The sequence below is a fragment of the Larus michahellis genome, chromosome 4 (assembly GCF_964199755.1).
Source record: "Larus michahellis chromosome 4, bLarMic1.1, whole genome shotgun sequence".
NCBI lineage: Eukaryota > Metazoa > Chordata > Aves > Charadriiformes > Laridae > Larus > Larus michahellis.
Window position 1 is genome coordinate 67,207,625 of NC_133899.1, and position 12,275 is coordinate 67,219,899.

The window sequence follows — 12,275 nt, forward strand, 5'->3', positions numbered from 1 at the left end:
TAATGATAAAGAGTTAATTAGAGGGATTACTATGAATTCATTTCTCTAACTTTTTGTTTGTTTGTTTTTCACTCTCACTGGAGCTAAGTAACTGTATACATTGGTTTCTGAAAGCAGCAGGCATACTTAAGGTGTTTACACCATGATGATATGAAAGTGCAACGGCATGACCAGGCAGTTGTAGTGAACCTATAGTTGCTTACCAATGTCTCCCCAGCTAGCTACAGTACACACTCTGCCTGAGGATCTGGGTTGCCTGAAAAGAGAAAGCTTGGCCCCTTGAAGTAAAGGGTCTGTTTTCCTTAGTAGAGATAGGATCCACTCAAACTTTGCGCGCTTTAGAGGGTGACATACTCAGGCACGTGTCAGTCAACCTCACGTTGGACCCTGTGGACAGGGCAGGCTGCCCACAACATGAATGCACACAGTATGGAGAAAAGCATTGGAGGCATCAAATCACTGTTAATCATTCAGATAAGATTTGAAATCAAATCCCTTCACCTCATTTAAATCAGAAGTGCTTTAAAATCACATGGCACTTTTAGTAGAATCAGCCAAGTTTCATTCTGCCTCTTTAAGTAGTTCTTGTTGTTCTAACTCTGACATGCTAAACTGCTGTATGGTGTTCCTATAAGCTGTTAAACATCTGTCTCTTTCACTTCAGAGCTGGCTGCATTTCAGTACTGGATGAATGATTCCTATATTCACAGCTAATAAGGGCTTTGGGATCCCAAGTGTTAGCTGTGCAAAGGCACAGTACCACAAATGTCTGCAATTCTGTGCAACATACCAAGTGAGTACTATTCCCCAGAGATTGAAGCCTAAGAGATCCCGTAGGACAAAGGACACAGAGAAATGTAATTGATTGTAATGAACTTGTTTGTGTATGTGTCACCACTTGTCTCTACTGAATAAAATCAGAAGTGTTCAACACTCCATTAACACAAATTACAGGGTCCTATTCTTCTGGAGTGAGACAATAAGGCCTACACCTGCTAGTGCCATGAAGTTCTTCGTGATCCCAGTGTGCAGCTCAGTGACAGACATCACAGGCTTGAGTGGTCTTGGATTTGTTTCAGTATCCTAAATGTTTAGGAAATTAAATAGAACTGGTCAGATTTACTTCTGTGGCGATTCCATTGGAATCAGTGGAAAGATACCAGGGATGGAGCCTACTACCAGAGTAGGACAAAAGGTGTTAAGTAAATATGAGGGATGAAATCATGACACTGTCAAAGTAACTGTCAAGTCTTTTATGAATTTAACGGAGTCAAGATTTTAACCTAGTTAGCCATAAATGCAACAATCTTCAAGGTGCCTATCTCCTGTGTGAGCATGGGTACTACAGGGATGTTGTGCTAATGCTTGGAATTGATCTCATTAAAGAGCCCATCTTTACCCAAGCAAATTATTGTTAGAAGCTGTAAATGCTGTAATGATGTAAATGCTGTAAATGATGTAAATGCTATTCCTTTTTGTGTCGCTGTAACTCTCCCAGGTGGCTTTGAACCACTGTGTCCTGAAGGGAAAGAAAAGGAATCTGTACAGTTTTGCACCAACAACACTGGTCCCCAGTAACTTGGTGCAGGAGGTGAAGTAGGACCATATGTTTACCTTTACCTTAACAGACCAGGTTAGGATGGGATGAGAGCACTTGCCAACTCAGCATCTGGAATTAACACTGTGTTTGAGAAAGTATCAAATTAATGAAGACGTTACTTATGGCAATTTGAGGGGTTTCCAGCTCAGCCAAAACGCAACTCTTCATCCTATTGTTAAAATGTTGTATCAGAGCTCAATTAAGAGGAAATCATCCGGTTCTGAGTCACCAGCATCTCTTACTACCACACCACAGGCGTCCAGGCTGGCTCATCACATATCTTTTGAGTCATTTCACAGGCTGCCATAAATGCATCAGTCCGTGGTCTCTGGACTGTTTTCATATATATCAGTAAGTCAAAGTAAGTGACTGAGAGTTCCCAACCACTCATGCTTCTGCTAATGAAATTTTACTTATATACATTCTCTGTATTTGCAGCATGAGAGCCAAGTCTGCTTTAAAAAAGCTTTTTTAGGTGTTGGTAACTGAATGAGCTTCAGAATAAGGTCATTTTCCTGTCTAAAGGCAGGATCTCCTCTTACTTGGGAGTGGGTCTCCTATGATAAAAAGATGCCTCTAAGTGTTACAACTTTTGCCCTCTTCCTCTTCCCAGTTTCTGCCTGCTCCCCAGTTCTCTCCACACACTGATGTTTGGAGAGAGGGTAACCAGAGAGACCTGGAGGGGGATGCCAGAGAGCTTGAGGGACTCGTAGTACAAGACAGTGCTGTTCTCTTCTAGGTGCTTATTTCCACTTAGCGTTAGGCTACTTCTGCCTGACAGCTGGTCTGTGATGTGTGAATTCAGTCAGTGGCTCTCAGTTTAGCCGGCAGAAGACAGGGGTCCACAGCCCATCAAAGGGGAAGACAAGATTGAATGGACCATGGAGATGGGAACGGAAGCTGGTTTCTTCAGGTCTAGGTGATGTGTACTGGTAGGGCTGGTGTGCATAGAAAGTCTGTGCTGTCCTCGTCTTCCAGATGTAGACAGAGGTGCACTCTCATGACACCTTCCCTTATTGCTAAATTTTGTAAAAATGTTAGAATTAAAAATACCCCAGATGTTTCCTCTACAGCATGGGAATGATCTCAGCAATAATAATGCTTGCTTTGTTCCTCCTGCTCCCCTTCATCCTCCTCCTTCTCCTTCCACCCCACCCAGATGGCTGGGTCGGCATCAGACAAAGGCAGCAGCCCTGCTGATCCCTCTTTCAACCCAGCTATTAGTATCAAAGAACAAAAGCAAACAGCACCGGCTTGCGACTCAGCCCTTTACAAAGGCGCAATAAATGGACTCTTGTGTATAGGATAAAGCAAACTCTGCCTTTTCTTTGGTTAGGAGGCAGACCTTTCTGTGTTTGAAGTGCTCTGAGCTGGAGAAAGTGGAGAAACCTCCATCTGCATGGCAGTAAGTCCCGTGGTCACTGGGCTTTTTGTTAGCCATGGGTTCTGCATGCTCCCTGTTTAATTGGGGAAGGCTGTACCTGTGGCAGGTAGGAAGTCCCTGTGGGGGGCGCATGGTAATGCAGATGGAAGAGGAAGAAAGTTTGGGACATGTTTTAAACAGTCCTTTTAAAAACAAACCAGGAATGAAGAGAATTTGAGAGAACATCTCAGATGACAGGGGCTGAAGGAGAGTGAACTCAGCTCCCCAAACCTGGTCACTCTGCCTGTTTTCCCTCTCTATCTTCTGCTTTTCTTGAGGCATTAAATTTCTTCTAATTGTGAAGCCACCAGCTGTAGGGTACTGCATCAGAGGTTTCTTATTTAGGTTTCCTTTTGTTCATATATGCAACTACAGTTTTATTGTGCACCACAGTGGTATTTATTGTAGGGTCTTTTTGTGAGGACTGACTGCCTATGTGCTGTTTTTGTCTTTGCAAAGAAAGCAGTGCTTTCTCATGTGTGTTTTAAAATAAAAAACAAGTACTTTCACCTCTTGAAAATCAGCATTTGCCAGCAGGTACCACATGGGGGGGTGTCTGCAATACAAGAAACTCCCTTTGTATTTAGTATGGGAAGTAACACTATTGACCTGGGCTTCCACATAGGTAAATCCTGCAGAAGTGTCGCAGAGGTGCAAGCAGTGACTTTTCTGATGCAGCTAGTGTATACAGAAGTTGCGTTGGGTGGAGACTTTCCAAAAAAGATAGAGCAAAAAGAACGCTAAGAGTAAAACCAATCAGGATTGTGAATGCCTGCTTTTAGGGACAGTGAAACAAAAAATATGGGTAAATGGAAATCCCCTTGCTGTCTGCCCCTTGTTACTTTCCATTGAGAAACTAGATTTTTAAGATGCTTGAGTAGCTCTTAACACTTCATTGTTCTCCTTTTTTTTTTTAACAGCTTCATGACCTGTTTAATTCACGCACAGTTAAATAAGTATTATCTATCTCAAGCAGTGTATCAGTTACAGCCCACTGCCTCTTCTCTTATTTGCTTAATGTGTTTATCCCTTGGTTAGCTTTTTCCTTTGCCCTTTCTATCTGCTGATCCTTTTTATTCCCTAAACAGCCCACAGCTTTCCTCCTGTAGCACAGACACCCTGGTGATGCTGCCTGCTGTTCCCTGGCCCCTGAGGTAGCCTGGGCTGAAGCCGTGCCCGCTCCTTTGTCAGGTGTGCAGGGAGGCTGAGAGGACAGTGGATCTAGAGCTTTGTACCTGCTTAGAATAGGCTTTGGGGCAGCTGCTGGATTATCAGAAAAAATTGCAGTACCTTTTCATGCTCCTTTCCTCCTCTTCTGAAATGTATGATCATCTTCTCTGACTGCCACTGATTTTCCCAAGCAACACCTCAACTCAGGTTCTAGCTGTGCACATGTAAATTCTTTAGTATTGTGCTCACATTCTGCAGTAACGTTTAAGGCTCTGCTCCTTCCTTCTGCCCCTGCTCTCACCTCCTTTTGCCTTCCATCTCCAGTGCATGCATTGCTGCCTGGCACTTGTTTTCTTTTCCTACCTAAAAATAATTACTTTCAGGCAAACTTTCAGTGCTAAGTGTCTTTCTAGGTTCGCATGCCAAGACGCCAGTTCTTAGATACAATTATGTGTTAAAAGAGGAAAGGCAACAAATAACACTCATCAGATCTGACATATATGTTTAGTAGAAGCTACGGAAATTAAATGAGTTGATGCAACAGTCCCTCCCTTCTTTATGCATTGTTTTAAAATGGGTTATTACCTCCTTAGGGAAGGACAGCTTAATATACGTGTGCTGTACCACAGGGACTTTTCCTCAAATGATCCTGGAGCCATTACAAAGTGATAAACAAAAATCAACAGAAAGTGATAAACAAAAAGCAACACGCACAGAAATCACTCATGCACCACTGAAATGCAAGTGTCTTGGGAAGGCGAGTGGCACTGGTTTCACAGCAACACAGCTGGTTTGGACGGGAAGGGGGAATACTGACGGAAATTGGAGGGGATATTGGGGGAAGGAGAATACATTCTTAGACCTTGGTGTATAGCCAAAGCACCCAGCATGTCATGTTCCTAGGCTTGTGGCAGAAGTGGTCTGGGACCTGTAGTAGTCCAAATCGTTAATATATTGCTTTGAAGTCCTATGTGAAATACGATACCTGCAGCAGCACAGCTCCTGGGCAAGGTACAGGCCTCCAAGGAAGAATGCTACCTATGGATCTGGCCCTACTGTTCCTCAAGCAAGTTCATTTTCTTTATTTGGAGGGCTGCCTCAGAAGGAAAATATTAATCTGGTCTAATCTCATGAGATTTCAGGGGTTCCTCCCTCATGGTGTTATGATAAGTGTAGCTATTCAGACCAAGACTAAACTTGGGATGCTAAGAGAATTATGAGAGGCATTTTTTTTGAAGTACATTCTCTGGGATTGGGGGGGCTCTGGCCAAAACAGACATTACATTCAAAGATATGCCTTTTCTGCGATGGATACTATCATGGGCATAGTCTTGCTCCTTCATTTTTAAAGGACTAGTTTATTCTAGGGTTTATACGATTGATTCTGAAACGCGCTCTTATGTCACAAAGAGGAAAAAATACTGAATACCACTTGGTCTGAATTCAGCATCTTGTGAAAAGACAACATGTGGGACGTTCAAGCCTCTGGCACTCCTTCTCCCCCACCCCTGCTGCTGTCTGCAATGAAGGACGTTGTTTTGGGATTGATGGGCAGGAGGAATGAAAAGGAATGGGCTCTCTTCTAGACTGTGGGACTATGCTGAGTGTCTAGTACCTGGTCATAAATTCACATGGCCCCTCCTAAAAGGGGAGCAGGTTATTTACTTTTTTCTGAAAACTTGCTTGAATTTATGTGCAATAGAAACCTACTGCAGGCAGGTTGTTTGTTTGTTTCTTTCTTTTGCATTTGTGTGTGAAAAACAGTAGAATATTTTAACATAATATTCTTACAGGAACTGACGTGGCTTGATTCTATCTGATTCCAGGAACTCTCTCTCCGGACAGATATGATGGTGGATTCACTTTTACATGCACAGCGGAGAGGGAGCTAGTGCCTCCTCCCTTGCATGGCTGGATGCTTGGCTGCAAATGGGTGGCCTTCAAACAAACCTAATTACTTCTGGTTTTGCATGAAATTGATTTCCATGCAAGGATGCTGAGTTGCTGTGTGCATCTCTAATGGCTTTTCTCTCTTCTCTCTCCCTCTCTTTTCCTTTTCTCCCTTCTGCTTGCCGTGAAAACACCTCATCAGATGTCAATCATATTCCAGGTAAGTGTTGCTTTTTGTTGAGCTGAAAGGCTGCTCTTTAAAGAGTGGTGATGGGCAGTTATCAGCGGCAGAAATCTCATCCTGCTTCCCGAGAGTGTACAGAACAAATCTTCATACTGGACATCACAGGGTCTGGATTGCAAAGTCTTTGCTAGAAGAAGGGCTTCATGGTAGCAAAGGTCACAAACTTCCCTATTCAGAGATTACATTGCATTGGTCAGTTAAAGGGATGTTTTTTGAATGAAAATTACATTAAAAATTGTTGCTTGTATTCCTAATTACCTGGTATTGAACATTGCATTATATACAGTTTATTTCTGATACATCTGAGTGTAGTCTGGCATAAAAATCTACTTCAGTCATTTTCCTTCTCCTGCTGCAGTCTGCTCCATTTGGTAGTCCTGCTGATAACCTGTTTAGTTTAATTTCCACTAACAAAGGGGTTTTTGTTGTTGTTTTGTTGTAGGTTTTAAAAACCAGTGAGTATCTTTGTGGCCAAATGTGAATGTGTGATCTTATTTATGTATCAAAATATTAATTCTTGGCAGGGCAAGAATGACTCATTTAAAATGAAAATAAGAATGTCTGTTTTATGTCCTTGTTTATTTGGGGTGTTCTCCCACAAGGAAGTGTTCTCCCACAAGGAAGTGTTCTCCCACAAGGAAGTGTTCTCCCACAGAGAATTCCAGACCTCCCTCCCCAGGTTGCTCTTTCCCTTGTGAAAGGATCTGAGTTCCCCAACCTCAGCTACAAGGGTTAATCAAACTAGACCACCTTACACTGCAGTCCGCATCCTGTTGCCACTGAAGCTTACGAAACGAATTTTTACCTCATGCTCAGGCAGCTCCACCTGGTTTATCATAATGTGAAATGGAAATGAGAGCCCAGGGAAGCAGCTGGCATTGTCCTGGCTGGAGTGGGTTGATGGGAGAGTTGAGGCTCTTTTCCTTCTCAGCTTTCTGTATAACTTTTGCTAAGCCCAGCCTGGACCTGGAATGAGTTCTCCATTCAGTTTGCTTGTTTTCTACACTTGGATAATCAGATTTTGTGAAACACTTCAGAGAGACGCAGTAAGGGCAGACGCTTGGGTGATTTCCCTGCATATTTAGCTTTTTGGTTTCTCTTGTCAACTCCCTTTTTGTTCTGCTGAGGTCCTTTGCTTTCTGTGTGCATCTCAGTGGGCAACAACTGGGATGAAAGTGGCCAAATGGCAAATGTTGTTTGGCATGCCTTGTCAACTGTAACACTGAATCTTTTCAGTGACCCATGGAGCTGAACGTACCTTCTCCGCCCAAGACCTGAGGTGTCCAGGAACTCCTGTCCCTCTTGGCAGGATCTGACAGGGTATGCAAGAAGGGCTTGGCGTCGCAAGTCTCTCCCCCACATCCGAAGCTGTGGGTGTCTGTGGCAGAGGAGGATGGTTGAACTGGGAAGGCATGGTTTTGCTATGCTCTACCAGTAGAACTCATGGTGTTATGCCACAATCGAGTGTCGCTGCAAACAACATCAGGGCTATCTTCAAGGCATGTGCAGTGTGCACATCATGACAGTGTCACTAGTAGGGGCCCAAGCAGAGGTGGCACAACCAGGACATGACCATGGTGATGTTACTGTGGGGCACCCTGGAGCAGTCCATCCTTCCGCTCTCTCCATGGGCTCTTCTGCCCTACTGCCCTCTTATTCTCATAATTTATATGCTTGGATGTGCATTTTTTATTCTCCCATCATTCATACACATGTGCTCTTGTTCTCAGGACTGCTGTGTGCTTTCTCACATGGATTTCTAGTCACACATGAACGCTCTTTTCCATGTGCTCTTGCACTCATCTGTGTGTTTTCAGTCTGACAATTAACCACACCGCATTATTGGGCTCTGTGACTGTTTAATTCTAGGCAGTCTAATCCCTCAGCTCAGCTCCATTTGCTGGCATTGCTGCGTGACTGGGCAGCGATGTGGACCACTGGGAGGGTTTGGGTGTGCACTTCCCCTCTGCCTGGCTGTGCAGAGGCTTTCTTCTTATTTGGTCATCCAGCTATCTGTATCACTAGAAAGAGCCCTGGGCCCCTGTCAAAATGGTTACTTTAACCATCCACTGTTTGCAAGACAAATTAGGGATTTTATAAGCTAATGGTAACTATTTACCCAGTGGCAGCAGAAGGGCTGTAAAGAACCCATTGATTGACTGAGTATTTTTTATTCTTGAATAGACTGGTTAGAACTAATTTCCCAGTAAGGGAAGGTAGCTGTGAATAGGCTGGGGGTGTCAGCTGTGGGGACCACAGGGCTTTGCTGGGCACAGTTTCTGCAAGGTGCAAAGAAGCTGGTCTTGTTCAAAGTGAAAAGAAATGCGCAGTATGAGCTTTCCCTGGCTGTGTGGTCTCTGCTTGTGAAGAAGGGGTACTCCGGCAACAGGGACTGGTGTGCTGCACTCCTTTCAAGAGCCAACTGAAGATCCCATCTGGCTTATTTCACAAATACAAGGAGTTTGTTAGCCCAGCTGCCCTGCAGATGTTATGTCCCCGGTCACAAAATAACACCACCACATTTTAAGCGGCAAAGTTGAGTACTTAGAGCATGGCCCTGGAGTTGGGACTGTTGCTGCCTGTACTCAGCTGGTCACTGACTCGCTGTGTCGAGTAGAGGAGAAATAACTTGTCCTTTTAGTACTTCAGTTTTCCTTTTAGGGTTATAGCTATAGCCTTTCCTCACCTTCACAACATGCTTAGAGATCTTGGGCTGAACATTATGGAGGTTAAGTGCCTTGGCTGGGGAGCGGTGTGCAGCACAGACCAGAATGGAGGTCTCTGTCACCTCTGCACAGTGTCCGCCCCTTTCTTTGCACCTTCCAATTTTTGCCAGTGGTCTAGCTTCTGAAAGACAAATTGTTGGGAAAAGATCAGTATATCAAGGAGCAAATGGTATGCTCCTGTCTCACTTAGGTTTTTTTTTTTTTTACTGAAAGAATATATGCAGGAGGAAGAACTAAATATGGGTCCTTGATATTATGGTGACTGGTACTGATACCTGAGGGGTATCGAAGTTTAAATAGTGCTTTTCCTATTCATGGCAGGCTTATCCCCTTTGTGGGAGAGATCTTCAGATGTTGGTGGGGAGGAGGCTAAGAGCTGAAGTTCTGGGTGTTTTGCTGCCAAGATTTTACTGCTGACTAGAGTTTGCATGTAACCGAATGGACACAACCCAGTAGAAATGACCTAGTTAGTTGGGGCCCTGAGGAAAAATTAGTCCTTGTTTGCCTGAAAACTCCTTCATAAGGTTACAGAGATCCTTGAAGACACAAACATACAAGCACTTTTTTGATCCAGGTTTTCAGTCTTTCATACTCTTATCTTTTAATGCTTCTTTCCCTTCTTCATCTCAGGGCTGCTGTTTTAGTCCATCTCTCTAACTCTATGTCATAGGGTCATTTAGGCAGTACCTGTGTGCTGGCTTCTGCTTCCTTGAAGCTGAACTCTGCTTTTGGGCATGAAAATGTGTGAATTGTATTTCAGCCCATCTGAAGTTCCCTATTTGCAGAAGGTCAGGCTAAGAATCCATCTATGCCGTATCTTCAGTGCCACTCACGTGAGTGTTTGAAACCAGTTAGTACAGGCTTATGTTCTTCTTCATAGGTGCCACAGTTTCATTCTTGCATGCCCTTTGCACAGGCACCACTCTCCCCAAATCAGATTCTCTTGCACTGAAACCAAATGTTTTTCAGCTCCATGCACACCCATTTGCAACAATATGGCAGTTGTGATCACTGGGGTCAGAGCAAGAATTTGTCTAGGCCAGAAACCACTTTTTATGAAAGTAGATGCTTTGGAAGAAGTTTAAGAAACTACGTTAGCATTAGTTTTGTCCTGATATACCTTTGTGGTTTTTGGTAGTCACTGTTTTAAGCACTTTCTGACCTTATACTGCATCCAGATCATGCTGTTATACGGTCATCAATGGACATATTTCCTCTGGATCTGCCCAGTCTTTGTTTTTCTTAATCCACTTGTATTTTTTAACTCCACAGTATCCTGTGATAACAAGTCCCATTATTTAATCATTCAAATGTGGGAAGTGCTTTCTTTGACTTGATTTCACACCTCTTGCTTGAGAATTTAATTCAGGGACTCCTACTCCTTATGTTCTGACAAATAGGGAAAAAAAATATTCTCTGTTCACCTGCTCTGTATTATTTGGGATTTTACCTCTGTCTTATATATTGTCAGAGATACCTTTTCGAAGCCGAAGAATTCTGTTCCATGCGTAACAGTTCTTCTTTTCCCAACTTGTGCACCTATGTGACCAGGTGCTCTGATTTGCAGTGATACACGTCTTCTTATGGGTCAGCTATAAAATGCATTCACCCTCAGGTCTTGTTACCTGCACGCATTCTCTTGTGCGTGTGGCGATCTTTGCAAACACTTGCATGTTTATTTTCATGCTTTCAAACACCACCATGTTTGTAGCCCTCCCTATGTGAATACTTCTAGGAATATGCTACATGCAATGTCAGAATACTGTTTCTGACGTGGGGGTAAGGAGTTAGTATGGTTTGATCACTATTTCTGCCCATAAATGTTGGGGTGAATGACTTTCTGTATGGCTTCTACCTTATGCTCTTATTCCTTTGATCACTCAGAGAAGGTGCCACTCACCCTGACTCACTGCCCCTAATAATGACAAAACCTATCCTGGAATTACATAGCAGAGTAAGCAAAAGGGATGGAAAAGAAGAGCTAGCACAGCTGTTGTGTGTAATTGGATTGGAAGTGGGCCTCCGGCTACAATAACAAAACTGCACTCCCGGCTGGCCTCACTGCTGGGGCCTGCGAGAAGCCCCTTGGCTGTTGTGCTGCTCCCCAGCCTGTGCTACTGCTTTGCCCAGTTAGAAAAAACAGGCACCACGTATGCCAGCAGCCAAGAAATCAGGTCATCCTCTTGGCAAAGCTGACCTGTCTAGCAGGTAAAAGGTCTGAACTAGGTCTCAGAATGATTTTTCCTCTTCATCCATTCTTCACATCTCTCAAGACAAGGGTTTTGCTTCTTCCTCTGAGTCCCAGCCTTTGGCCTGCTTGAATGCCCTCTTTTTGGTACATGGGGACTCTTAGGGAGGCTTCCTTGGTCTTTGGGTTTTAGGAAACCTCAAGATGCCTATTTTAAGAAGGACTGCGTGGGAGACAGGCGACTTGTCAGCTCTCCTCCCTAAAGGAGAAGGAAAAGGGAACTGTTGATGGAGCTGAGGTAGGAGTCTCAGAAGAGAAAAAAAGCCTATGTAAACAGAATCATAGAAAGCTTTGAGTTGGAAGGGACCTTTAAAGATCACTTAGTCCAACCCCCCTGCAGTGAGCAGGGACATCTTCAACTAAATCAGGTTGCTCAAAGCCCCATCCAACCTGACCTTGAATGTTTCCAGGGATGGGGCATCTACCACCTCTCTGGGTGCCCGTTCCAGTATTTTGCCACCCTCATTGTAAAAAATTTCTTCCTTATATCTAGTCTAAATCCACCCTCTTTTAGTTTAAAGCCATTTCTCCTTGTCCTATTGTAACAGGCCTTGCTAAAAAGTTTGTCCCCATCTTTCTTATAAGCTCCTGTTAGGTACTGGAAGGCTACTATAAGGTCTCTCTGGAGCCTTTTCTTCTCCAGGCTGAACAACTCCAACTCTCTCAGCCTTTACTCGTAGGAGGGGTGCTCCAGCCCTCTGATCATTTTTGTGGCCCTCCTCTGGACCTGCTCCAACAGGTCCATTTCTTTCTTGTGCTGAGGACTCCAGAGCTAGATGCACTACTTCAGAGAGCTGGTGGGCTCTCACCAGCATGGAGTAGAGGGGCAGAATCACCTCCCTCGACCTGCTGGCCATACTTCTTTTGATGCAGCCCAGGATACAGTTGGCTTTCTGAGCTGCAAGTGCACATTGCTGGCTTATGTCCAGCTTTTCATCCACCAGTACCCCTATGTCCTTCTTCACAGAGCTGCT

The 12,275-nt window shown here is 44.0% G+C and overlaps 1 protein-coding gene across 33 annotated transcripts in view; it reads left to right on the plus strand.

Moving 5' to 3' along the window:
- Positions 1-12,275, plus strand: part of NRXN3 (neurexin 3) — a 1,053,186-nt gene that overhangs the window by 99,317 nt on the left and 941,594 nt on the right. For all 33 annotated transcript variants that reach the window (XR_012586787.1, XR_012586788.1, XR_012586790.1 and 30 more), the window contains one exon: positions 6,286-6,303. Coding sequence is in view for 25 of the 33 variants with exons in the window: in XM_074585395.1 (XP_074441496.1) it covers positions 6,286-6,303 (18 nt within the window). In the remaining 8 variants the exon portion in view is untranslated. The remainder of the gene's footprint in view (positions 1-6,285; positions 6,304-12,275) is intronic.